At 36.1% G+C, this 27,401-nt stretch overlaps 2 protein-coding genes and 1 long non-coding RNA gene across 6 annotated transcripts in view; 2 read left to right on the plus strand and 1 right to left on the minus strand.

The window, feature by feature from the left end:
- The first annotated feature begins 338 nt into the window (after positions 1–338).
- Positions 339–8,186, plus strand: LOC128548884 (uncharacterized). The gene is made up of 2 exons (XR_008367315.1): positions 339–1,431; positions 1,641–8,186. It is a non-coding gene; the product is annotated as an uncharacterized LOC128548884 (long non-coding RNA).
- A 5,995-nt stretch (positions 8,187–14,181) lies between these two features.
- The window catches only part of LOC123545042 (uncharacterized), a 58,332-nt gene continuing 45,112 nt past the window's right edge, over positions 14,182–27,401 (plus strand). Inside the window, exon 1 of one of the 4 annotated variants that reach the window (XM_053524404.1) lies at positions 14,182–14,252. The gene's annotated coding sequence lies outside the window, so the exon portion shown is untranslated. Of the gene's footprint in view, positions 14,253–14,846; positions 15,038–16,191; positions 16,367–27,401 lie in introns of those variants that run through there. The other 3 variants (XM_053524406.1, XM_053524405.1, XM_053524407.1) reach the window with 3 other exon arrangements.
- Positions 14,412–18,744, minus strand: LOC128549186 (uncharacterized). The gene is made up of 4 exons (XM_053525705.1): positions 18,333–18,744; positions 17,762–18,002; positions 16,228–16,363; positions 14,412–14,564 (listed from the first exon to the last, which is right to left on the minus strand). The coding sequence occupies exons 1-4, from the start codon at positions 18,574–18,576 to the stop codon at positions 14,412–14,414; spliced, it is 774 nt and encodes a 257-aa protein (XP_053381680.1). The 5' UTR covers positions 18,577–18,744.

Consider the following 27,401-nt stretch of genomic DNA (forward strand, 5'->3'; position numbering starts at 1 on the left):
TATACAGCAAAGAAGAAGAAATTGTACTGGGCCGACACCTTCAGCAAACACTCTTGTATATAATATAAGTGATACATTTGTTTATTTATCTCTTGTTCAGGAAATTCAAGTTTACAAACATGAGATAAATACATAACCCAATCGTTTGTGATATGAGCCGTGCCATGACAAAACCAACATAGTGGGTGTGCGACCAGCATGGATCCAGACCAGCCTGCGCATCCGCGCAGTCTGGTCAGGCTCCATGCTGTTCGCTTTTAAAGCCTATTGGAATTTGAGAAACTGTTAGCGAACAGCATGGATCCTGACCAGACTGCGCGGATGCGCAGGCTGGTCTGGATCCATGCTGGTCGCAAAGCCACTATGTTGGTTTTCCCATGGCACGGCTCATATATTATTTCACTGCCGCTGTTGGAGTTTAAATTTTCTCTTAACACAATGCAGAAAAAGTGTAGAGCTGATTCTATACGACTACATTATCCCACAAATGTTTAAAGTTAAATTTGCAAATATGAAAAATTGCAAAAAGTAAACAATGAAAATATCTGTAAAAAGGGATACAAAAATGTTAAAGTAGCATATACCAAAAAAGGGACCAGCATTTCAGCCGAATATTTAGTTTACATATTTATTTGTTAACTTATGTCACCAATTTCAAGAGCAATATTCCGAAAAACTGAAGTTGGTCTTTATCGTATAAGCAATTTAACTGAAAACTTATTTCAAATCAATGAGTTTTGAAGTTCTATTCTTACTGAGATCGTTATGAAGCTAGTTTAACTGCCAATAAGTAATACATTTAGCCCCCTCCTTTTTGTTGAACTATTTTCAATTTAAGCAATTTATAATTGCTCAATATTTTACCAATATGCAAAAACAACCATGAATGTATAAAGAGCATAGTTATGTAATATACTAATATGTTCCCCCTCTCTCTCTCTGCATCGGCTATGATAACCTCGCATATAATTCAACTAATCACTCCCACATTGCTAATCAGGCTGCAGCTGATTCTTTCCTTCATTTATGGCATTTTGTCTTTAGTGTGACAAGCCTTGCATTTACAATTACATTCGAAGTAGTATGTCCCACATAAACATAGACACTAATTGACTTGGAAACGGAAACTATAAAACGATTGTCACATACACCACTGAATATCCTAAAAATCACACATGACCTGCTGATTTTTTTTTTTTTTTTTTCCAAATATGTACTAGACTGACCAAATGTTCAGTTCAAGTTTGAACGATATGAACTTTATGTATTGAATAGTGCATTCATTGACAATGCATAGAAACTAATGCAGGCACATATTTTAGACTTTATACATTTTATCAAGTAAACTATTTTGAAACATTTATATTTATTGTCTGTTTCTCTGGTGCTTCTGTCGAAGTAAGACCAATTCTTCGTTCAAAATAATTTTCGGTTTAACCTTTAGCCTACTGGCGGCAGATGATTCTGCCTTTGCGACCAGTGCAGACCAAGATCAGCCTGCACATCCGTGCAGTCTTATCGTGGTCTGCACTGTTCGCTATTCAGTCAGTAAATTTTCAGTGAAAACCCCTTTGAATAATAAGTGGTACTGTCCAAATTGAAAGATGGACCAGTCCATTATAGAAATATAGCAGGGTAAGGGTTAAGGTCTTAAACTAAGATGAATCAATTAATTCAATTACATTTGATGTAATAGTTGTGAAAGCCAACTTGGTTACAGAAACCCTTTCAATTTCCTGGATCAGTTTTAAAAAAGATACAACAAGATACATGAATATATGATGTCCAGGCCTAATATTTTTCTAAAACAGAGCTATCAAACGTTTTCAAACATACAAATTAGCAGGAGTTAAAATCAATCAATTATACCCGATAGATTTCCCAGAGATAATATCACCACAACTGATACAGATTGGCCCTAACAGGGAACCAGTAAAATTTTCCCAGAGATCCTATATACGGTTACATAAATCCAGATGTTGCAAATCTTGACTACCTGTCAATAGTATTTGTACATATAAAGTAGTTTTGCTTCTTACAATCATATACATGATGCTAAAGGAAATCTTTCAACTACGTACACTGTAGCAAAAGCTTCCAGAATAGAAATCCATAGACTACAATTTCGTAGGCGTAGCGCAAGTACACGCTGACCAGTGTGTTTAAAATTACTGTTACAGTGCAATATAGGTATGCTGTTTCCTTGCAGTTGCATTTTTTAAAATTGCAAGATTTTAAAATTTCTTATAAGGGAAAACTTTCCTGTGAGATTCACACCTGGTTCTAAACCGACAGTGAAACAAATACACCATACTTGCCGTATGTGCACTACATGTTTCTGTCATACAGCTTTTGTACGACAATATCAGGTGTCACTTGACAACAATGGACTTTTTACTTAGACCAATATTTTTATGTGTATAATTTAATTTCAAATTTCATTTTAACAAACTTTGTTTTCTGTCATTGTTCTAAAGACTAGACATACAAATTGTGTTGGGACCAAAACATATTTAGCACTAGATATTAATATCCAAATTTTCCCTGAAAATATAGATTCTGCTGCTAGATATTGCGAACATTTTCCCCACAGTATCATGAATTTAGGTTCGATTTTTTCACAAAGATGGTTTTCCCCATGTACAGAGTAATATGTAGTACAAAACAAATAAACATTTGTTTTCGGACATTAATTAGGCTGAGGAAATGTGAATGGTTGTTTTGTTCTATTCTCAACTTCATCACCTTGAACAATGCTGAACCAGTCATCTCAATTAAAGTTAGTTCTTTGTAACTTTGTCCTGAGTTGTTACTTAGGTTACTGAATGGTTTGTGAAAACCAAAGTAGTTTGTCTATAATAAACTGTCATAAATCAACAGACAGGCTCATAAGCCCAAAAAGACAAAACAAGTTAGGTTTTAAATACTTTTCCATCATTGGAATGCTTTAAAGTAAAGTTCATCAACCATGGAGAAACTGTTTTTATGCAATTTAATCCTTATTCAACAATTTTATCAGTTATAAATAGTTAAAATGTACACATTTGAAACATAATCAGCATGTGTGTTAGCTCTAGGTAGTATCTGTCACGTTTGATTTTTGTTGCTGTTTAAGTCACTTTAACATTGTTGTCACAACATATGCATTATATGACAAAATAGACTTTCAGTCTAAACTTGGCTCTTAAGTAACATTGATATAACATACATAAGTATGAAGCACAAAATGTCAACATTTCGAACATGCTGCCTGTATGATTTCCCAAAGTAACGTTGTTCTCTAAAGCAGACACAGACTACATGCTCCGCCAGAGACAGATACATATATTGAAGTATTAAGTGACTTCAAATCGTTGTAGTGAGTTAAATCATTGACACAATTTATCTAAGCCCAAAAACGTAGTCATACTCTGTAAAATCACCGATTTCAAAAGTGTAAGTTATGTATACAATGTAGTGGAGTTTTGACAGCCTGCTGCCATCATTATACACCATTGTACCTACTGTACTGATGTAGCAAATTGTCTTAGTATACAATACTAAACTAGTGACATAGTGTTTTGTTGTCATAGCTCGTAGCTTTGTCTTCTGTTTTATTGTAACACTGGATAAGACTAATTATTATGGCGTTGGTATACCTACTGTTTTTTATTAGAGATTTGCATTATTATATAGTGTTATCCCGGTTCATTACCTACCATACTGAATTTTTGACTGCTTATTCTGTCATATTCTCTTAAAAATAACCTATTGTACTAATTTTGACAGTGCATAACAGTATTTGATTTTCATCCAGTGACTACAAACCTTACCTTGTCTCAGTTTACCTAAATACATGTACCTTTCTCTTGCTGTATATTGCCATGTTTTGCTTCAGCATCAATGTAATGGAAAGGCCATCTTTCACCACTGTACCTTAGACTGTACTGGATGTTGCCGCTGGATTCAATTTCCACAAATTTATTTTCCTCGGTACCTACAGTACTGGTTTAAGCAAAGTAATTCAATGTTTTGTTTCGCCACAGTACCAACTGTTACAATACTGAATATTGTGATTGTGTTTCCAAAAATTCAGTTGCCTCAGTACCTACTGTACTGGTTTAAGCAAATTAATTCAATTTTATTATTCGCCTCAGTACCTACTGTACTGGATATTGTGATTGTGTTTCCACCAATTCATTTGCCTCAGTACCTACTGTACTGGTTTAAGCAAATTATTCATTGTCATGATTCAACTCAGTACCTACTGTATTGGACATTGCAGTTGTGTTTTCCACAATTTATTTGCCTCAGTACCTACGTACTGGTTTAAGCAAATTATTCATTGTCATGTTTCGCCTCAGTACCTACTGTATTGGATATTGCAGTTGTGTTTCCACCAATTTATTTGCCTCAGTACCTACTGTACTGGTTTAAGCAAATTATTCATTGTCATGATTCGCCTCAGTACCTACTGTATTGGACATTGCAGTTGTGTTTCCACCAATTTATTTGCCTCAGTACCTACTGTACTGGTTTAAGAAAATTATTCATTGTCATGATTCGCCTCAGTACCTACTGTATTGGACATTGCAGTTGTGTTTCCACCAATTTATTTGCCCAAGTACCTGCTGTACTGGCTTAAGCAAATTAATCCATTGTCATGATCCTCCCCATTATCTACTGTACTGGATATTACAATTGTATTTCGATAAGGTTATCTGCCTCAATACCTACTGTAATGATTTAAGCAAATCTATCTATTGTCATGATTTGTCTCAGTAACTACTGTTTTGAAATTGTATTTCCACAAGTTTATTTGCCTCAGTACCTTCTGTACTAGGTATTACGATCATATTTTCACAAATTTATTTGCCTCACTACATACTGCAAAAATTTTTGGCAAATCAATCCATTGTCATGATTCGCCTTAATTAGTACCTACTATACTAGATTTAGCGACCAACAGGATTGATACAGTTTAAATCCGCACTAAAAATATTACATCAGTTATAATCAAGTAAGAACTTTTCCTACAAAAATGTGAAAAGCCTTTCGTAAAATGTTATTAAATTAATCCAAAGGATACACCAGAATGTTTCAATTGAATAATCACAAATGAAAGTACATTAAAGAATAAATGCTACAATTTGTAGAAAAATCACAACTAATCTCCGAAAGTAAATATACATCCACACTGATAAGAAAACTTTTTGGTTCTGCCTGGCTACCTGATAAGATCACGTGTTCATCTCATTTAACCCTGTGTGGTCCAGTGCAGTAGAATACATACCTTCTTCAGACACCCTGGAAAAACTTAAAAGATCATACCTTCAGTGGCAATACTCTGACAGTCCAATAATTCATAATTGCAATTAAGTGTCAGGAAATACTGTCTCTACCATCTCTCTCCATTTTCACTGTAAATACTCCAGTTAGCAAATATAGTGTCCTGTATTGTATATATTTCATTCTCATATTATTTTTCTGATAACATATAGCTCTGTGTTTTATTTTGTCATAATTTTATTCATGTTCATTGTTTTTGTATATAGCCATGTATACGTGGACCATATTGTAAATTGGCATAGCCAAATATGTTATCCACTATAAATAAAGTCGTTATTATTATTATTATTTAAAAACTGCATATATAAACTTTGAATGAAGATTTTACATCTGATATCTAAATCCGACCTTAAATGTTATTAGAAAAAACATTTTCACAGCAGTTACTACTTAATACTTTAATTAAAATTTACTGAATATTTGAAAATTCTGTTTTATGCAATGCTTTCCTTTTGTAGGGAGGTTTTTATAATAGCATATGGCCAGCCAAATGAGGTATCGAGCTAAAATGTAGTGCTGTAAAATGTGAAGAATTTGCGTGGTTAGAATCAAAATAATAAAGATGTTCCAATAGTTTTATCAGTTAATTTAATATGGGCAGTCGTTTTGGATGCGAATATTAAATCACTTGTGATATGCTCTCATGATTTAATTTTTACATATCCGCACTCCTGCCCATATTATATGCCCGTTTGAAAAACGGGACGTATTATGGGAACGCCCCTGGCAGGCGGGCGGGCGGCGTCCACAGACTTTGTCCTGAGCATATCTTCTACATGCATGGAGGGATTTTGATGAAACTTGGCACAGTTGTTCACCATAATGAGACGGAGTGTTGTGCGCAAGAACCAGGTCCCTGGATCTAAGGTCAAGGTCACACTTGGAGGTCAAAAGTCAAATTCAAGAATGACTTTGTCCGGAACATATCTTCTTCATGCATGGAGGGATTTTGATGAAAGTTGGCACAATTGTTCATCATCATGAGACGGAGTGTCGTGCGCAAGAACCAGGTCCCTAGGTCTAAGGTCAAGGTCACATTTAGAGGTCAAAGGATACAAGAATGAAAAATTCAAGAATGACTTTGTCCGGAGCATATCTTCTTCATGCATGGAAGGATTTTGATGTATCTTGGCACAATTGTTCACCATCATGAGACGGAGTGTCAGGCGCAAGAACCAGATCCCGATGTCTAAGGTCAAGGTCACACTTAGAGGTCAAAGGATACAAGAATCAAAACTTTGTCTGGAGCATATCTTCTTCATGCATGAAAGGACTTTGATGTAACATGGCACAAATGTTCACAAGCATGAGACGGAGTGTCCTGCGCAAGAATCAGGTCCCTAGGTCTAAGGTCAAGGTCACACTTAGAGGCCAAAGTTCAAATACAAGAATGACTGTCCGGAGCATTTCTTCTTCATGCATGGAGGGATTTTGATGTAACTTGGCACAATTGTATACCATCATGAGACGGAGTGTCATCACTGGTCCCTTCTTTTGAATTACTTCCCTTTGTTATTACTATAAATAGCTTATATTCCAGCTGAAGTTCATTTTTATTACTCTCACAAGATCATATTTAATTTGTTCCACAATTGTTGCACCAATCTCTTTTAAATCTTCTTTAGAGAAAGTTGGCGCCATTTTGGACTGTAATGGCTTTGACTCAACAGAAAAACTACACTTAGAGTCTAAATCAGATTCTAGATAGTTCCCTCACTGTCACTCTCTTTACTGTCTGCGCCAACAAGGCAAGTTCTATGTTTTTTACTTGTTGGTTTCTCGCCAGGTGACGATTTATTATGGTTTAGTTTTTTACGCTGGCGCGGGGGGGGCCGCGCGACATTTAGCTGATTTTGAAATCAAATAAATATACCGTTCAATGTGTCGAATACTTTTCACACTATCCGTTCCATCATTATATCAAGGCACTTCATAAGTCTAATTTAAAGCTTAGATCCATTGGAAATCGGGTTTTGTAACCTACAACATGTTTGTTTTTACACTGGTTTGAAAAACACCGCCATTTTTCACAAACCGGAAGTCAGTAAGCAGTCTGAACCAGTCGGCCACAGTGGTCCCTGTCCCTGAAACTTGGTCAGAATGTTTATCTTGATTTCTAGGCCAAGTTCGAAGCTGCGTCATATGGGGTCAAAAACTAGGTCACCCAGTCAATTCAAAAGAAAAGGTTGTTAACAGTCTTGTCCATTTGATGTGCATGAAACTTGGTCAGAATGTTTGTCTGCATGAAATATTGTATGAATTTTTATCTGGGTCATGTATGGTAAAAAATTAGGTCACCAGGTCAAATCAAAGAATAAGCTTGTTTACACCCTAGGGGGCACATTTTTTATTCTATCTTCGTAAAATTTGGTCAGATGTTTGTTATCATGATCGTGGACGGTTATAAATCTTGTTCATTTGGGGTCAAAATTAGGTCACTAGCTCAAATCATAGGAAACGCTTGTATACACTTTAGAGGCCACATTTTTTCTCCCATCTTCCCACAACCTTGTCAGAATGTTTTTCATAAAATTTAGACAAATTTGAATCTGGGTTATGTGGGTTGAAAAAATAGGTAACTAGGTCAAATCAAGGAAAATGCTTGTTAACACTCAAGAGACCACATCGTTTGGTCCAACTTTTATGGAAAATTGCTCAAAATATTTGTCTCCATGAAATCACTAGGTAAAATATGTAAACACTGTTATGGTATGTTACACAGGTGAGCGACCTAGGGCCATCACGGCCCTCTAGTCTTTAATATTTTTTGTGTTCGTTTAAATGTATGTCTAAATTGGGAATGCACATTTCACAGTCTGCACTAGTTTGTTGTTTTTCAATAAATGATGTCTAAAACACAGTTGCCTTGTTATATTGTTTTTATGGCCACATTTGGCATGTTTACTTTCAGAAAGAATTGCAAAAACTGGACAGTTCTCTTCAGTGAACTTTGGCATGTTTTCCTTGTCAGAGATTGGCAAGAGGACATTGTTGACGACTAGAGGACTTCAGTCTCATTTATTTATTATGCCCCCCTAGAAGGAGGGGTATATTGTTTTGCAGATGTTGGTCGGTCTGTTGGTATGTAGACCAAGCCGTTTCCAGAAGATAACCCAAGAACGCTCGGGCCTAGGAGCATGAAACTAGATAGGGAGGTTAGTCATGTCCAGCAGATGACCCCTATTGATTTTGAGGTCAATAGATCAAAGGTTAAGGTCACAGTGACCCAGGAAAGTGAAACGGTTTCCGGTTGATAACTCAAAAATACTTGGGCCTAGGATCATGAAACTTGATAGGGAGGTTGGTCTTGACTAGCAAATAACCCCTATAGGGAGGTTAGTCATGTCCAGCAGGTGACCCCTATTGATTTTGAGGTCAATATATCAAAGGTCAAGGTCACAGTGACCCAGAACAGTGAAACGGTTTCTGGATGATAACTCCAGAACGCTTGGGCCTAGGATCATGAAAGTTGATGGGGAGGTTAGTCATATCCAGCCCTATTACTTTTGAGGTCAGTAGATCAAAGGTCTCAGTAACCCAAAGCAGTTAACCGTTTCCGGATGATAGCTTAAGAACACTTGGGCCTAGAATCACGAAACTTGATAGGGAGGCTGATCATGACCAGCAAACGGCCCCTACTGATTTTGAGGTCAATAGGTAAAAGATCAAGGTCACATTGATCCAGAACAGTAGAACTTTCTTATACAGTCACCGTATAATTTCTGTTCCTGGTGCAATTACTGAACGCATCAAGGGAGGGCATTTCGTGTTGAACGAGCTCTTGTTTTTTGTTGGGTTTAACGTCGCACTGACACAATTATAGGTCATATGGCGACTTTCCAACGTTGATAGTGGAGGACGACCCCAGGTGCTGCTCTGTGCATTATTTCATCACGAACGGGTACCATGCCACTGACATCCCGTTAGCTAGCTGGATGGCTTCCTCACATGAAGAATTCAACGCTCCAGGTGAGGCTGGAACGCACATCGATGAGGGGCATGTGATTTGAAGTCAGCAACCTTAAACACCCGGCCAAGGAGCCTCCTAGACTTTAGTCTCAGCTGCCTCGGCGTTTCTTTTCTAAAAGGAACAATTAAAACTTCTTATACAAGAAAACAGAACACACTGTCAACATTCACAACAAAAATGTTTTGGTGCTCCGTAAGGGTGACATGCTTTTGGCTATGAATGATAACAATTAAAATGATTCCGACCAAACTACACAAATGATACATATCATGTGAAGGGGTATGGAACCCCACATTCCGTAATATATTGTTACCTCCAAAGTCCACCCGCATAGCTTTATAGGGAGATTGTTGATCGCGGGGTAGTGAATTCAATCCACGGGTAGGGCGTATGTTCTCCATGACGATTTGATAGATTTGTGTCTGAAATCATTTGTCTTTCACCACTTATTCATATGGAAAAGTTGGCGGTTACTTGCGGAGATCAGTTTTGTACTGGTTCAGAATCCAAGAACGCTGAGAATAATTTTTAAAAAACATTCCAGGTGAGTGTGTTGGGAGTGCATTTGAACTTTAGTAGCAACATCTCTTGCAGCAGATGAAAGCACTTAAATACCAATTTTAGATTTAAAAACAAAAACAACAACAAACAAACATCCGATTTAAGAAGTTAAAACACTGTTGAATTACTCTGACTTGAAAGAAAGATGTCAGATAATTATTTTAAAACACTTTTCTACATTCACCATTCTATCATCCTATGAAGTATGAAAGTCATTGATCAAATGGTTGTCCAGTAATTGATCGGAAACATTTTTCCATCTTCAAGCACTTGTGACCTTGACCTTTGATGGAGTGACCTCAAATCAATAGGGGTCATCTGCCTTGCGTGTCCAATCATCCTATGAAGTTTCAGCATTCTAGGTAAAGTGGTTATCAAGTCATTGATCGTATACGGTTTTCCATATTCCCCTGTGCCCCTGACCTTTGGTAAAATGACAAGAAAAACAATAGGAGTGATCTATTCTGTAAACCCTATCACGCTATGAATTTTGATTGTTCTAGGTCGAATACAGTCATTCACTGAACATGAAGCGTGACGGCTTCAACAGACTGGACATGTTTCAAAGTTAATACACGAAGTTTGGCTTTCAAACCAGAAGCCATGTTAACTTCATATTTTGATCGTTTATCAGGCTGGACAGAAACATTTATCAGAATGTACGAATTAACGAAAATGATGATCTGGTTTTAAGAAGTCGTTTCGTTTGCACACCATACTGTGTTCGTTTCGTTAGAACACCATACTGTATACCACAATTAAGGGCATTTCATGTAAATACATAGGTAACATCAGAGAAATTTAAAAAAAAAATGTCTGATTGAATAGTTATATTGATTTTTTTTACTTACAGTAGAGCGTATTAAAAACCGTTTGATATATCTTCAAAAACTTAGTTTGTAGCATCGTTCCTTTTCCAATTTTATTTAAATTATACGGAGGAGTTAGAGCTCCAATTTGGGGCCAATAGAGATATAAATACGTTTAAACAACTTTTCTCATTAACCACTTGTCGGATATTCATCAAACTTCACCCGGCCCTTTTAGAGATCAGTACAACTAAAAATAGAAATACTTTAGAGAGCTCTAGGGATCTTCGCCAAAGTTGTAATTATACCACCCTGCTGTTTATTTTAGGTCAAAACTTCACCCGCCAACTGCACTGCTATTTTCATAATGTAGTATGGTCTTTCTGATCTTGTACATTTTTTATTTTTCCATTCTTTTCTGTTTTCGAACTAGTAATTAGGGGCAGTTGATCTAAATAGTGTGAACAAGTTATAAGATTTGCCTCCCTTACATTATAGGTCGTAAAAAGCACTAACAAGGTCTCAAGAATTATCTCCCTTATAAAGCATGTGCTTTTGGCTGTAGCTTTTGTTGTTTCGACATTTTGGCGTCGAACAATTCTACTTCTGTCATTGCGCTTTTACTAAAATACCTCAAACACATTTTGCAACAGTATAATTTCTGTAGCATCGCCAATGTATACAAAAGCAAAATAAAGATGAAGTCAAACAATATTACAACTAACATAATAGATTAAAAATATTCACTTAATGCCAGCGAACAGACGATGGAGAAAAAACACTTTGATTAAAAAGTTTAGAACGAAGCGATCATGTATCGCGTGTGAAATATTCATTGTATTTGACTTTGCAACAAAATTAATCAAATTTATGAAATAACAATACTTAAGACACAGACAGCGATAAGAACTTTGAACGTTTGTTCAAATCTGGAACTTTCTTTAAAATGGGACTTTTACACGAATTTCTGGTGAAACTCGGCCTCAGTTTTACGCGTTTTGAGTTCGTAGCTTAATCGCTTGTGACGTCGAAATAAACTTGACAACTTATATGTACATGGAGAGTTTCTTTTGCTGTATTTCAGTTATATATGAAAGGTTGCTGAAAATGTATTAAGTACTTCCTTTTGCGCTCTGTTGAAAATACAGTGCAACCTCTATAGAGCAACACCCTTTGGGAGATAAAAATATTAACTGTTATGTAGAGGTTGTTGTTCTGGAGAGGTGAATTTAATAGTATATTTCAGTTTAGGCAATTTTTTTTACTTAAGAGAGGGCTGTCACAGTCTGGAGAGGTTGTACTGTACGACGTAACTGGTAAACTTTGAAGACATACAGCAGCAAAATGGAGAATAATAGAGAACTGAATAAAAAAAAAAAAGGAACAGCTGTCAGAAATAACATCAACATTAAAATTTCAAAAATGCTGGATTGAGCGTTTTGTGTATCTACGTGTACCATTGCTTTACTCTACCTGACACGTGTTCTCTCCCCGCCGTCCAGCTGACGCGCGTTCTATCTCTTTTGTCCAGTTGACATGCGTTCTATCCCCGCCGTCCAGTTGTAACACATTCTATCTCTGTCGTCCGGCCGACTTCCAGCAAACACGAGTCATATCCCCATCTTCCAGCAGGAATGGCGTTGGTCTACGGATCGCGGGGTCGCGAGTTCGATCCGCGGGCGGGGCGTATGTTCTCCGTGACGATTTGATGAAAGACATTGTGTCTGAAATCATTCGTCCTCCACCTCTGATAATTAATGTGGGAAAGTTGGTAGTTATTTGCGGAGAATAGGTTTGTATTGGTACAGAATCCAGGAACACTGGTTAGGTTAACTGTCCACCGTTACATGACTGAAATACTGTTGAAAAACGGCGTTAAACCAAACAAAACCAAAAAAACAACAAAAAAAAAAACAACAACTACAACAAACAAAAAAAAACACACAAAGTCACACGTTCTATTCCTGCTGATCAGCTGCCACGCGTCCAGTCTCCACCATACAGCTGTCACATGTCCCGCCGTTCAGCTGTCATGCGTTCGATACCCGCCGTTCAGCTGTCATGCATTCTATCCCCGCCATCCAGCTGACACACGTTCTATCCCCGCCGTTTAGCTATCATGCCTTCTATCCCCGCCTTCTAGCTGTCACGCGTTCTATCCCCGCCTTGTAGCTGTCAAGCGTTCTATCACCACCTTTTAGCTGTCACGCGTTCTATCACCACCTTCTAGCTGTCAAGCGTTCTATCACCACCTTCTAGCTGTCACGCGTTCTATCACCACCTTCTAGCTGTCACACGTTCTATCACCACCTTCTGGCTGTCACGCGTCTATCCCCGCCTTCTTGCTGTCACACGTTCTATCTCCCCCACCAGGTGATAATGTTCTATCCTGAAGTCACACACACTATCTCCGCCGTCCAGGTGACACGCCTTCTATTCCCGATGTGCAACTGACACACTTGCAGCTGACATGTTATATCCCGCAGTCCAACTGACACGCCTGCTGACACCGATGTGTAACTGACACGCCTTCTATCCCCGATGTCCAACTGACACGCCTGCTATCCCTGCCGTCCAGCTGACATGTTATATTCATGCCGTCTAAATGATACGTTGCAGCCACTATCTACAGCGAGTCATTGCGGGTAATTGTAGCCATACAGAACATTTCCAGCGAGCTAAAACAGAAAGAAAACTGCAGTGAGTAATTCACGGGTATGAAACGTTGCCTGCGGCACAAAATGTGCCGCACTGAAATGAAGGCATTGCGCTTCCGACGGCGCAGGCATTGCGCAGGATGTTTACAAAAATAACGAGCAAGGTGAGTAGAATTGAAGGTTTTTGGTTATTGTCTTTTTACAGTAAAAACTTTTTAGAAATCGGGGAATGCAGCGGGATGTAGTTGTGTCTTGCCGATAAATCCATGCCCAGTTTGTGAAGAAATATGTAATATTGTTACTTTGCGCGTGTTTTTCATCGGATACAGTAACGTATATATAATATACTACAGAAATACATCATTCCTTTTTCAGCAGGAGGTGAAATGACTCGGAATATTCACTACTTTTGTAATTTCCACGTTACTGTATCCGATGAAAAACACGCGCAAAATAACAATATTACATATTTCTTCACAAACTGGGCATGAATTTGTCGGCAAGACACAACTACATCCCGCTGCATTCCCCGATTTCTAAAAAGTTTTTACTGTAAAAAGACAATAACCAAAAACCTTCAATTTTACTCACCTTGCTCGTTATTTTTGTAAACATCCTGCGCAATGCCTGCGCCGTCGGAGGCGCGATGTCTTCATTTCAGTGCGGCACATTTTGTGCCGCAGGCAACGTTTCATACCCGTGTAATTGTAGGCCCAATTATTATATGCAGCAGCGGTGGTGGTTTGTACTGGTGAAATGGGAGATAATTAAATCTGAAATAAAATGCAGCAAACTTGTTTATTTCCCCTTTCCCAGCTGCTTGTTCAATATGCATTGAAGTATATCTCTTTTGCATGGGTATCACGGGTATCACGGGAAATCTCTGTTTCTTGTTACATGTGCTCTCAAAATGAACGAAAAGTAAAGGTAAGAATTTTATTTTTATTATGTTGATCTGAGATATTTCATATATATAATAATATACGATGCTTTTATATTTAGATTATATATGCTGAGCTCGAAAAACTATCTTCTTCCATTGTTTAAAAACAATAAGTATTACAGTCTGTGCAGTGTGTTATACGGTTATTCCAGTGAAACATCCTCACTGACCGTCTCTAATGCCCGTCCCCCTACTTTGATAACAGCAATATTGCTGAATCCCCGCCAAACACACACAGCTGCGTCTATGCCACGAGATCTTGCTGAGGTTTTATCGCCCTTCAGCAGGCCAAAGACCTGGAGTTTGGACAGTTGGAGGGCATTCGTTCAATCTAAACTCTGTCTCTCGTTCGAAAGTTTGAGAGACTCAAATTAGCTTAAGCAATCAATATCATTGAAACTGAAAGACGTACAAATTTATTCCAAAGATAGAAAATGATCTTTCTTTTGTCATTTTCAAAATCAAACGAAAGGTAGTGTTTAGATCGGAAGAAGTCTCCAACTCGTTCAAGTGGTGTAGTTTTGTATCAATAAAAAATCACAAAAGACCAAGGCAGAAAACTGCCTTGGACAGCCACTGGGTGGCCCTGGAGCGGCATATAAGATGACCTTGCAGTGTTAAAACTTTCATTATTTTTACCATGTCTTGTGTTTTTCACAAAGTTTGTTACAAGGAAATACAGACATAGGCCTACTCTATACGAACGTGCAACCAACTGAAGCCAACAGTGTGAACCTAGAGCAGCTGCATTGTGCGAAAATACCAAAAGGTGACTGGTTATGTTCGAACTGATTCATTTCACTATTTTGACCTAACTTGAAGTTTTTTTTACTTGGTACATGCCGTGACAGCAAGAACAGACACACTTAATGACTTATTCGCCCATACTATACATGGACAATTATGTACATTTTGTGTATATATATTCTTAATTCCTATAGTTTGAAAAGATTCTAGGATAGGTTTGTATGTTAAAACCGCTGCATGATTTGTGTAAATAGATGAATCAGCTTCTTATTTGAACTATTTAAAGCGGCATGTCTCCAGATCGTTCAACAACAACAACAACAAAAAGATATCTTTTTTTGATATTTTCAAATAAATGCTATATTTCTTACGGCTTTAAAACTTAATTACTGACAAACTTTGTTATGGAAACACATGAGAATTTGCTGTTTTTAATACTTTTTACGATGAAAATCGAAAAACGTTTGTCACGCAGGTAAGCTGTCTCGATTATAAATATCTATATTTCGAAGTTATTATTCACTACTTCAGCTATAACGCACGGGAAATAGTCTTTATTGCCGCGGTGGTCCGGGGTTCGATTTCCGGCGCAGTTATCTTTTTTTCTTGATTTGGAATTTTTAAAATATTTTAGAAAAAAGATCATTTTCTAATGTTCATAATATGACCAAAACTGGAATCTGAAAGAAAGATTATTTTCAAGCCAGATCTTTAAGAGTCAAAATAAAATGCTTATATGCTTACGTGTTTAACCGCGATGAGTTTTTTTTTTTTTTTTTTTCACCATTTGTCCTATAGAACTTCATAATTTTTACCGCGGGAGGACATCCGGCCCCTTTCTATTTTTGGGCACGGAAATACCCGATGTTACTTAAACCGTTATTTTCCGTTGACGCACGAGCGATTGGAAGATACCATTTATGAAAGAAAGGGTAGGGGGTGGGGGGGCAGATTTGAAATATGAAAAAAACTGAAATGAAACGTAAACATCAACAAGAAGTCAAAATAAGAAGGAAGAAGTGCAACATTGTTTAGGATTCGATCAATACAGTGATATACAATAATAGAAAAATGACCTGCAAACAATTGTAAATAAACCCTTATTGCTACTACTGTCCATTATCCAATGAAATCGTCCGCTTGATTTGACCTACTATATATACGGAAATTCAAATTTTGACCTTCAGAAATTTAGCGCTTGCCAAGTATTACACATTGACTAACAAAGTTATCAAGATGGCTTTTCTTAGCAGTTGCTGGATTTCTGTTCACAGTTTTTGTTCTTCCCTGTTCCAGAGGTTGAGGTCTTTTGCCCTGCGGCTTGGCCAGTCGCAGGGCGAGGGTGGGACTTGTAAGTACATTTTCGATTTTCACTTTTCACTTTTCAGTCAATCTTGGTGGCTTTCTTTATTTTCTTATGAATTCAATTATAGAGTTAAAGATATGTTTACTGAGATATGTTTACTGACTGTTTGGAAATATATTTGAATGTTCATGCATGCATGTGCTCAAGTTAAGAAAATTGTGCTGGCGGACTGGAACTCGCACTGGGTTACCAACTCCTATGAGTGATACTGTACTCCTGTGATTTATATATATATATGTATGTGTACTGGATAATCGCAACTAAACCATATATATTTATTACGTATTTTACTGAATATTTGAAAAGTATTGATTGTGTAAGATTATACTGCAACAATCACACTGGCCTTAAGTAGCTTTCACAGAAGCCGTGGTTCCAACACCATGGCGGTGGAGGATTCGTCGCAGAAACGGTGGAGAAATATGGCCGACTGACTATATTTACGCTCTCATCAGTACTTTTTCTGAATACCGGACCATTCCCCCCCAAGACAGTTCCCCCCTAAGACGTTTCCCCCCCAAGACCCCCCAAGACTTTTCCTCCCAAGACATTTCCCCCCCAATTTAATGATACCCAAGACTTTTCCCCCCCAATTTTTAGATAATTTGTTTCTTAAGGATATCACCCAAATTAGGATTGAATGGAAACAATTTTTAATCAACTGCATGTATTTCCAGATATAATATTAATATTTGAAGAAAAATATTGCTTTTGTCAAAACTTGTCCATAATTTCTAATCATTTTTTTTTGAATACAATTGGAGTTTGTATCTTTTTTCTAAAAATGTGTAAATAAAGAATATACATAATAAAAAAAAAAAGTTTTTTTTTTTTTATAATATATGGTATTAAATGTGAGATATAAAATTGATAATAAATTTCCTTTTAATTAGCACTTACAGTATTGAAAAAAAAAAGTGTGATTTTAATCAGACACCTAAAATTTAATCACTAAGGATGACACACAACAATACCTTAATTTTTGAGCAATATCTTTATTTTGTGATGATATTATATAAGTTAATGATAAATAGTTTATCTTAGTTAGACTTTGACTGTGTATATATATAAATTGTATGTATGACCAGGAACCATTTGGTTCAATTCGAAAATAAATTGTTTTTCTGTTCTGTTTTAATCTTTTGATATATTTAGTTCCATAAAACTTTTTGGTGATGAACATTTTTATTCTATTAAATTTATAAAGTTTTGAGCATTTATGTCAAAGTATGGCACAGTTGAAGTGACCTTGTAAGTCACAAAGTGAGTGACAGCAGCAAATAATCCAACATAATAAACATCTTGTTTTAAATTTTATACATTAACTAATTATAACATCTTATTCACATAGACTGTCTTATTAAGATTACATACACATACTTGGCACAGTCCTGCAAGAGCTTACTTGTGCTTATCTGGTCTGCCTTGTACATGTCCCACAACTCCCTAATCTTGGTTTCAATGTTTGCATAGCGCTGACGAACTCTACGAGTGGAAACACCATCTCTGAGCAGGTGTAGTTCATAAGACACCCTCTCCGCCTCACTACGAAGTGCTGGTATCAAACGATATAACGTCAGGGTCTGGTTCCCAGCCTTCAGGTTTAGTTTGTTGTGCCAACCTGTAATAGAAATGAAATAATTAAATTCTGTTACAGTAAATATATTCATTTGGAATTTCTTACTGCTTAATAGTTTCAACATCTTGTATCATATAAATCAAGTTCTGGCTAATATAACTCAAACTTCTTGAAGTAAATGATATTTATAAAGATTTATAATGTTGTGGATTTTTCAGCTCTTAAATTTCTTTATTGCCTGGTTTGTATTTATTGTACAAGTTGTATTTTTAAATGTGTCTGTCTTTATCTTGACACAACATGGCATCTCTAAGAATTTTTCTGTGAAAAGAAATAATAATGTTTTTTGAAAAGTATTAAGTTCAAATTTACCTTCGCAGTCATTGTTGGTTCTGACTGTGAGACCAAAGACAGACCAGGACTGAATGTCGAAGATAGCGTGGTTCATCCATTGCTTCTCTACGTATGTTACCAAGCCCACAAGTTGATCTGAGTTGGCACGTCCCGCTAACTCCTCAGACGCTTGCTCTATGTGGGCTGATGGCAGGAATGGTAAGGCCATTATCTGTCTGATATACTGATGGACTGAGTCTCTCTGTAGGTATGCTGGCTTCATTCCTAGGTCAATGACTTTCCTCCAGATGGCCTGTGTAAAATGAAAGACGCACCCCTTAATGGAAGCACCTGGAAAAAACCTGTCTGACGGCTAACCACGCAGCTTGTTCGAAGTCCATTACAAAGTTCTCAACTACCACATGCTCCAGTGCATCATGTATTGCAGTCAACACCTGAAATTAATTATTATTGTAAATACACCTCTGAAATAATGATTTTTTTACAGGATGTTACTAGCAAATAACAAGTAATAAGTTGATGTGTGGCTAATAAAACCTTCTAATATGACTAACAATACTTTAAACATCACAACGATATAATGTTGATGTCACGTTGACGTGGTATTTAGCGCCATATATACATTTAGAAATAGCGCTTTCAAACTTGATCAAATATTTTATTTTATAGCATATTTAAAAGGAAATGTCACATTGAACATTGTCTTGATTAATTGTCCTCGTGAAATCATTACGCCTGGCGTATAACCGCTTATTGTGTATAAATAGTGTTAAAGCATCGTTTTGCTATAAATTATTTCTTAATAAAATAGAAATTCTAAAATCATATCCATGGTTTCAAAGCAAAATTACCTTCACATAATCTTCCGTTCTCTTTCTGGACATAAGGATGAAGGCCATTGGCACTTGTATATAATAATAACAACAATATTGTCAATAATTTTAAAAGCTTTACTTACCAGTTTTACAAGTCCTGTGCTGCCATCTTTCACATGACTCGCATGCAACAGCATGCTGACGAGGACGAACCTCTTTCCCGCAGTCTATACAAGGATATTGCATATTTATAACTCAAAATAGTCAATTTACGAAATAAATCCAATATTAACTAATAGTCACTATCAAATAATTCCAGTAATAACACAATTTCTTTCAAATAATTTCAAAGACACTTAGCAGAAATCACTGTATTTGGTATTTAGCTAAGAAAATGTATAATTATTTTTTACTTGAAATATATATATAGGGAATTTGTTGGATAACTAACAATTTAATTGATGAAAATTAAAAATTTAATGATGTTAATTAGATATTGAGTAACAGATAATTAACCAAGATTAAAGTAAAAGTGCCACCCTTTTCAGGAAGCATACATTAAAGAAATGTAAAAGAAATAAATATGCATAATTAATCTTACCTTTAGCATCATTGCAAACTGTTGCTTCTCACATGTACATCAAATAAAAAAACACTTCAAAAACCGTATTATTTAATGAGCGCAAACATATCCATTATGGTAATTCACAACTATCATAGGCTTGATAATGAATAAATTGTTAGCTGGTCAGACTAATTAATTAACCCTGATAATTTGGCACAAATAAAGCCTTTTTGATTTATTTTTTTAACTTTTTCAACATCAATGGAAATTATAATTAATTGATGTTTATCAATATTTTCCTTTGATCTTTTGTTGTTTACATTACAGGTCTTCCGCTTTACAAGTGTAATCATTAAATGTTATAACAATTTTTTTTTTCATTTCAACACATTTTTTTTCTTCATATTTTTTATTTCAACACAGTTTTTTATTTCAACACAACAATTTTTTCAACACATTTTTTTTATTTCAACACAACTTTTTTTTTTTTAATTAAACACATTTTCTACATATTTTACTGCATATTTTAGCTTATATGTTATATGGCATATTATAATACCTTTTTTTAGAAATGGGGGTGAAAAGTCTTATAAAGCTAAGACAATTCCCCCCCATTTTTGGGGGGAAACGTCTTGGGAGGAACTGTCTTGGGGGGGAAATGTCTGGACACCACTTTTTCTAACGAGTGTTTCACGTTTGAGTGAAAACAACCAGTGAGACGGGGGCCCACTGCCCACATGTGTATTCTTCCAGCCACAAACACCTGTTCAGTGCAATTCTGTGTCATTAATGTAAACACTTATGTATAGTTTGACGAAGGACTGCCGTTCTTGTATAAATTAATTCAAGATGTCGAATATACACAACTGTCGGAATTTACCCGAAGTTATTCTATTTACTTTTTTGCAGTTTTGACTCAGTGGCCCTATTTATAAAAAAACCTGGATCAGCCCTATGCTGGTTCAATGTAACTATTTGTATATCATTTCATTATTTCAAAGTTATTTCAGCTCGTCTGATACTTGAACTTTATTAAAATAGCACTTTACCATTTTTAGCTTGACTATTGGAAGAATTAGGGGAGCTATCCTACTCGTGTCGGCAAATGTTAAAGTTTGCGTACCATCCCAAATATTTTCAAAGTCCGTTGAGATATTGCTTTCATATTTTACATACTTGTTTACCATCATGACCCCATTCTGTAAAAAGAAAGAGGCAACTCTATAAAGCATTTTAACTGAATTATGGCCCCTTTTTGACTTAGAATAAATGTTAATGTTTGAGTACCGCCCCAAATATTTTCAAAAATTCCATTGAGATATTGCTTTGATATTTTGCATACTTGTTTACCATCATGACCCCAGTCTGTAAAAAGGAGGAGGCAACTTTATAAAGCATTTTGACTGAATTATGGCCTCTTTTCGACTTAAAATAAATGTTAAAGTTTGTGTACCACCCCAGATATTTTCAAAGTCCATTGAGATATTGCTTTCATATTTTGCATACTTGTTTACCATCATGACCCCAGTCTATAAAAAGAAGGCAACTCTATCAAGCATTTTGACTGAATTCAACTATGGCCCCTTTTTGGCTTAGAATATGCTTATTGTAATGTTCAAGTTTTACTTGTAGCTTATACTATCAAGCACTGAGAATAGTCGAGCATGCTGTCCGCTGACAGCTCTTGTTGTGAATTGTAACATGAATCTTATGTCGGGGAGTAAGTTGAAGTGATTGTAGGACATTTGCCCCCCAGGACATTTGCCCCCCAATGAAAAAATGTATTACCGGACATTTGCCCCCCAGTTGAAATGGCAGATAGGACATTTGCCCCCCACTTCTTATTTTTAGAATGGACATTTGCCCCCCAATATTTTTGTCCTATGTGCCAGTAGATATACTGTCATTTATGTCATTTTATTATCAAAATTACTCTAAAAGGCAATTTTCAGTAAAAAAAAAAAGTTATTTTATTGATAAAAATTTGATGAATATGTTAATTACATTCAGGTGTTAAGGTAAATAATAGCCTATTATTGAGTTACAGAAGTGCTCAAACAGTGTTATAATTTTTTAATTTGTGCAATGTTTTTAACACTCAAACTTGTTAATTTGGCAATTATCTACTAGAAATATGTAAGAAACAAAGACAATGTTATTTACAATATGATAATTATCTTCTACCAAGTTCCTAAAAAATCACTAGGAGACAAAAATATTGTGGGGCAAATGTCCATTTCAGAAATAAGCACTGGGGGGCAAATGTCCTATCTACCATTTCAACTGGGGGGCAAATGTCCAGCAGTCCACTTTCTCATTGGGGGGCAAATGTCCGGATCCCAGTTGAAGTATGAACAAACCAATCTGTGTACAATTTATGCACTTGTAAATACTACTGTTTGCAGATCAAATTGCCCTTTCGTCTTTTCTTAAATCGTCAGACTTTTACCTTTACGTCACAAAAGCAGCGATGCTGAAGCTATTTTTGGATCTCGTCTATACAGGTAACTCCGCCTTTCCGATACGAGTAAAAATATTGAATTAACTTGTTTACATCGGCTGTATCACCGAGAAATGATGATTTAAATACTCATAAATACTGTTGGAGCGGGTGCATATGGGGTGTTTAACCGGATTGTAACAGATGTATCAGATCTAATCTTCATTTAGAATTTAAATGAGTCTTGCCACAATGCACACTGCATTTAGGTAGCGTGGATGTGAAAAAAGGACACCCTCTTATACATTACAGGCCTTTTTCTGCCTAAATTTCAGTACTGCAGAATTTTCTTTTAAGTAATGTATCTCGTATTAAGTTTTCACTATAATTATAAAACGTGACTGACTGGCTCATCATTGACTGAAGGGCATAAGTTCGAATCCAGGAACCAACCATGCCTCTTTTGTTGAAGAAAGTCGGCAATTTCTTACGGAATATGTGAGTCTTAGTCTAATTTGACGCGATCCTAGGAAACGGTTACGAGTTATTTTCTCCACTCGAAAGAAATTGTCATCGCTAGATTTGGCTTTAAATGCTGATTTGGTTGCGAATATGAGATAAATTCAAATAAAACTTATATGTATCAAAATGAAGTCCAAATAATTGTACTCAATACTTTAATATCATTTATTTTTGACTAATCGATATCCCCTTTACATAGACAACGTAAAATATCAAAATGTAAAATCGGTCTTCCCGAGGTCTCATTATTTAGACAATCAAAAGGGGGATTCAATTCCTCATTAATTTATGTAAAAGTTATCATAATTCCCCTTAACACGATTAATGTTACACATAATATGCAAGCTAACTTGAAATGATGGTGTACTGTTATTTATCCTAAATTATTTTGGTCCTTCTAGAGTGACTGTCACAAATATAAAACAAACTAAATATCGAATTATTTTGACTTATGTGAGTCTATAACTGTTTTTTTTCCATGAACGAAGACAAGGCTTATCAACTGCCAGTATGCAAATAACTAAAATAGTGTTTTAACGACTTCAAATAAATAGATCTAGTAGATAAATTCACATAGAGCCTACATGTAAACCCCACCAAAAAAAAACAACTAGATCTATAGACGTAATGGAGTGAGATTTGCGATAGTTAAGCTACGGAAGACTGCAAAAGTTTGAATATCAAATAAATCAGTTTTTATGGATATGACAATTAGATCTACAAGTGTTACGTAGCTTGAAGGTTCAATGATACCTTTCTATAAAACCATGTGTACCTTGCGTGGTTGGAAATTTCGTCGATAATAATTGTCATAACAAACAAAAAACGCTGTTTTCATTTGAACGTAGTTGAAATATTCTATTCTACTTTTAAAACATATTCAATGATTATCACCATATTGCACTTTACAATTTATGCAAGTACGGCGATACTTCAAAGATAGAGTCAGAGCGCGCTTTGTGTGACGTCAAGATAAAGAAAAAAGTTTCACAAGGTGAATGAATAATTTATTGTGGATGAGGCGGGGTAACCTGTCAGGAGTATTCCAAAAATAGCTTCAGCTTCACAGTTTTTGTGACGTAAACATGCAACTCTATCGATTTGAAAAACGTTGAAGGGGCAATTTGATCTGCAAACAGTAGTAAGTCACGTAATGAGCAGTACCTTAATAAAGGTTGCACCTATAAACAGATCAAGGCAAATGTTACTGGATAGGATTCAAGGGGCATGTTCTAAAATCTTGCCTGGCCTGGTCTGGCCTGGCCTGATGTGTTCATTTTTTGGTAGATTTTAGACATAAATACATTTTGAATGTGTGTTAACTGGTATTGTCCTCAGCAAAATTACACACCTGTAAATAAGCCTGTAGCAAACATAACTATTAAGTCTACTTTAAAGGTGATGCCTGCAGGGGGGTGGACATATTTTGCTGCTTTTATAGGCAAGAAAAATGCTGGTTGCAGTTCAAAATGGCATCCTTTGTTTATTTTCTGACCTAATAGAGGACACATTTTGTAGTTTTAAGTGTGTTTATTATAGACAAATTTTCAAACGATAGCTTGGTGGCCATTAAATTTTAATTTATCTTCACTTGTCTTTTGGTCTTACATGTTTATATTTGTTAAAAAGTTACAGTGCCAGTTTATAGTGAGGAAAAAGTGGTAGGCGTGGATAAAAATGTAATTCCTAAAATGAACTCTTTACAGGATGTGTATTGTTTTGGACACATAAATAAATTTATACCACAATCTAACTAAAGTCATATCCAATACGTACGCTATATTGAGAACGACCTTATTGCCTCGTGTCGAGACCTTCGCTACCAATCAGCCAAGACAACATCTTGCAAATTACCTGAGCTTGATTGATATTACAAATCAAGCATAATGTATCAGAAAGCGTTAGCTCATCGGTGGCCACTTGCTTTGTAACGAGGTCCGGTTCGACAAGACTGCACATTTTTCTACTTTGACATTCGAACATCGTCTGTTTGGTAATAAAAATAGCCATTGGAATCAAAAAACAAAACATGTGAAAGTCTTCCAATCTTCTTTAGAATCAAGTACTTTATCAGTTGATTTCCATATTAGATTTGCTCATCTGTCACGAAGTGCTAGAGCATTTTACGCTTGATGTCCCTAGTCGAGTATGTTCATCAAATTTCTAAAAATCTCTTGAAACCATGGGTCAGAATATACCCAACTCACGGAAGTATCCATGGTGCCTTTCAAATTGATCAAAGAATTGAATTCCATGCAAACTCTGTTGCATGCAACCAAAAGGGATAACTTTAAAAATCTTTGTCCAAGAGCCACAACTAGCTTTGATATGTGGTACTCATTAGGGCCTTAAAGGTTGTTCAAATTATCCCCTAGGGTCAATGTGGCCCCGCCCCGAGGTCACAATGTTTTAATAGACTTATATAGGAAAAACTTTGAAAATCTTCTTGTCAAAACCAGTGCATAGGCTTTGATATTTGGTTGTAGCATCATCTAGTGTCTCACCAAGATTATTCAAATTATTCCCTATGGTCAAATTGGCCCACCCTTGAGGTCCCAAGTTTTACATAGACTTTATAGAAAAAGTTTAAAAATCTTCTTGTCTGAAACCATAACACTTAGACCTTGATATTTGGTTTGTAGCATTGTTTATGGTTCTCAACCAAATTGTTCAAATGTACGCTTGAAAGAGGCCTACCCTTGGGGTCCTAGTTTATATAGACTTGTAAGCAAAAAGCTTTAAAATCTTGTCTGAAACCATACGACTGCTTTTGATATTTGTATGATGCATGTCTAGAGTCCTCTACAAATGTCAATGGTAAAGAGCCCCGCCCTGGGGTCACTTAGTTAATATGTGAGTTATATAGGAAAAACACTTAAAAATCATCTGATCCTATTTCCAGGACTGTTTAATTATAATTATCTGATGACCCCAAGTAATATGATGTCACTTGACTGTGACCTTGACCTACTGACCTACTTTCTTGTGAGCTCATCTGATTTTTTGAAAAAAATGATGAGTTATTGTCATCACTTGATCGGCATCAGCATTGTGTGGTTGTTTTATGTTTAGGTCAGCTTTTCTTCTAAACTATCAAAGGTATTGCTTTGAATCTTGCAACTGTTGTTCACCATCATAAGCTGACCCTGTGCAGCAAGGAACATAACTCCATTCTTTTTTTTGCAAGAATTATGGCCCCTTTTGAACTTAGAAAATCTGATTTCTTGGTTAAGTTTTATGTTTAGGTCAGCTTTTCTCCTAAACTATCCAACGTATTGTTTTGAAACTTGCAACACTTGTTCACCATCAATAGCTGACCCTGTACAGCAAGAAACATAACTCCATCCTGCTTTTTGGAAGATGTATGGCCCCTTTTGGACTTAGAAAATATCAGATTTCTTGGTTAAGTTTTATGTTTAGGTCAACTTTTTCTCTTAAACTATCAAAGCTATTCCTTTGAAACTTGCGTTACACTTGTTCACCATCAATAGCTGACCCTGTACAGCAAGAAACATAACTCCATCCTGCTTTTTTGCAATAATTATTGCCCCTTTTGGACTTCGAAAATCAGTTTTCTTGGTTGAGTATTATGTTTAAGTCAGCTTTTCTCATAAACTATCAAAGCTGTTGCTTTAAAACTTGCAACAGTTTTTCACATTCATAAGCAGACGCTGTACATCAAGAAACATAACTCCTGCTTTTTGTAAGAGTGATGGCCCTTTTTAGACTTAGAAAATCTTGGCTAGGACAATATTTCTATTATACAAAAAAAAGTCAGATGAGCATCAGCACCTGCATGGCAGTGCTTTTGTTTGACCTTCTTGTCCTTAAGTGCAATGATAACTGGTGAGCAATATAGGGCCATTATGGCCCTCTTGTTATCTGCTACTGAAAAGAAATTGACTGAATAAGTTTGCAGGTGAAGTTGTGGAATGATATTTATTCAGGCAGCTAGGACCTAAGTTGTCCTCCTGTCTTCTTGTAGAATGGCTGTATCAGAATGATTTGCATGAAGTTAAATTGGGAGGAAAAAGTATGCTACTATGTTGTGGCAGGTCTTTAAGATCGTGAAATAATACTATTTAAGATGAAGGTTCATATCCAGGTGTTGATGATGACAGTAGGGTTCCTGATAATTTTCATCAGAATGATGCGAGCTTTTAAAATAATTTCAGGCTATATATAAGGGGTGAAAATGATGTTGAGAAAATTTGGTGTATCTGTTGTTATTATTGTTTTTGATTATGATGATGCTAAAGCTGCTGATAATATCATATCATGGTTGTGGGTTATAATGATCTTTAAAAACAGAAAAGATTCATGTTTACGAAGTGTTGTAATAACAACTTGATGCTGCTGCTGATGATAAAGTACCAATGTCACTAATAATTTAGTTTAATTTAATTTTGTTATTTTTTTCTGATCACTCACCGTCCGTCGTCAATCATCCGTCGTACATTGTCCGTCCGTAAACTTATACTTTAAACGACATCTCCTTATAAACAGCTTTCATTCAAACTTCACAGGAATGTTTCTTGGGTGAAGCTCTACAAAAATGTTCAAAGAATTGAATTCAATGTAGAACTCTGGTTGCCATGGCAACTGAAAGGAAAAACTTTAAAGATCTTCTCAAAAACCAGAAGCCCTAGAGCTTAGATATTTGGTGTGAAGCATTGCCTAGTGGACATCTACCAAGTTTGTTCAAATCATGACCCACAGACCCAGGGGTCAAAATTGACCCCGCC

Source organism: Mercenaria mercenaria, chromosome 15 (assembly GCF_021730395.1).
Source record: "Mercenaria mercenaria strain notata chromosome 15, MADL_Memer_1, whole genome shotgun sequence".
Lineage (NCBI taxonomy): Eukaryota > Metazoa > Mollusca > Bivalvia > Venerida > Veneridae > Mercenaria > Mercenaria mercenaria.

What these genes read in the sequence shown, in the direction of transcription:
- LOC128549186 (XM_053525705.1), bottom strand. Translation starts at nt 18,576, where the DNA reads ATGAAGCCAGCATACCTACAGAGAGACTCAGTCCATCAGTATATCAGA. An exon ending in AACCAACAATGACTGCGAAG is followed by an intron (nt 18,003 to 18,332) that starts GTAAATTTGAAC and finishes TTTCTATTACAG; the next exon opens with GTTGGCACAACAAACTAAAC. An exon ending in CTCTTGCAGGACTGTGCCAA is followed by an intron (nt 16,364 to 17,761) that starts GTATGTGTATGT and finishes TGTACTTACAAG; the next exon opens with TCCCACCCTCGCCCTGCGAC.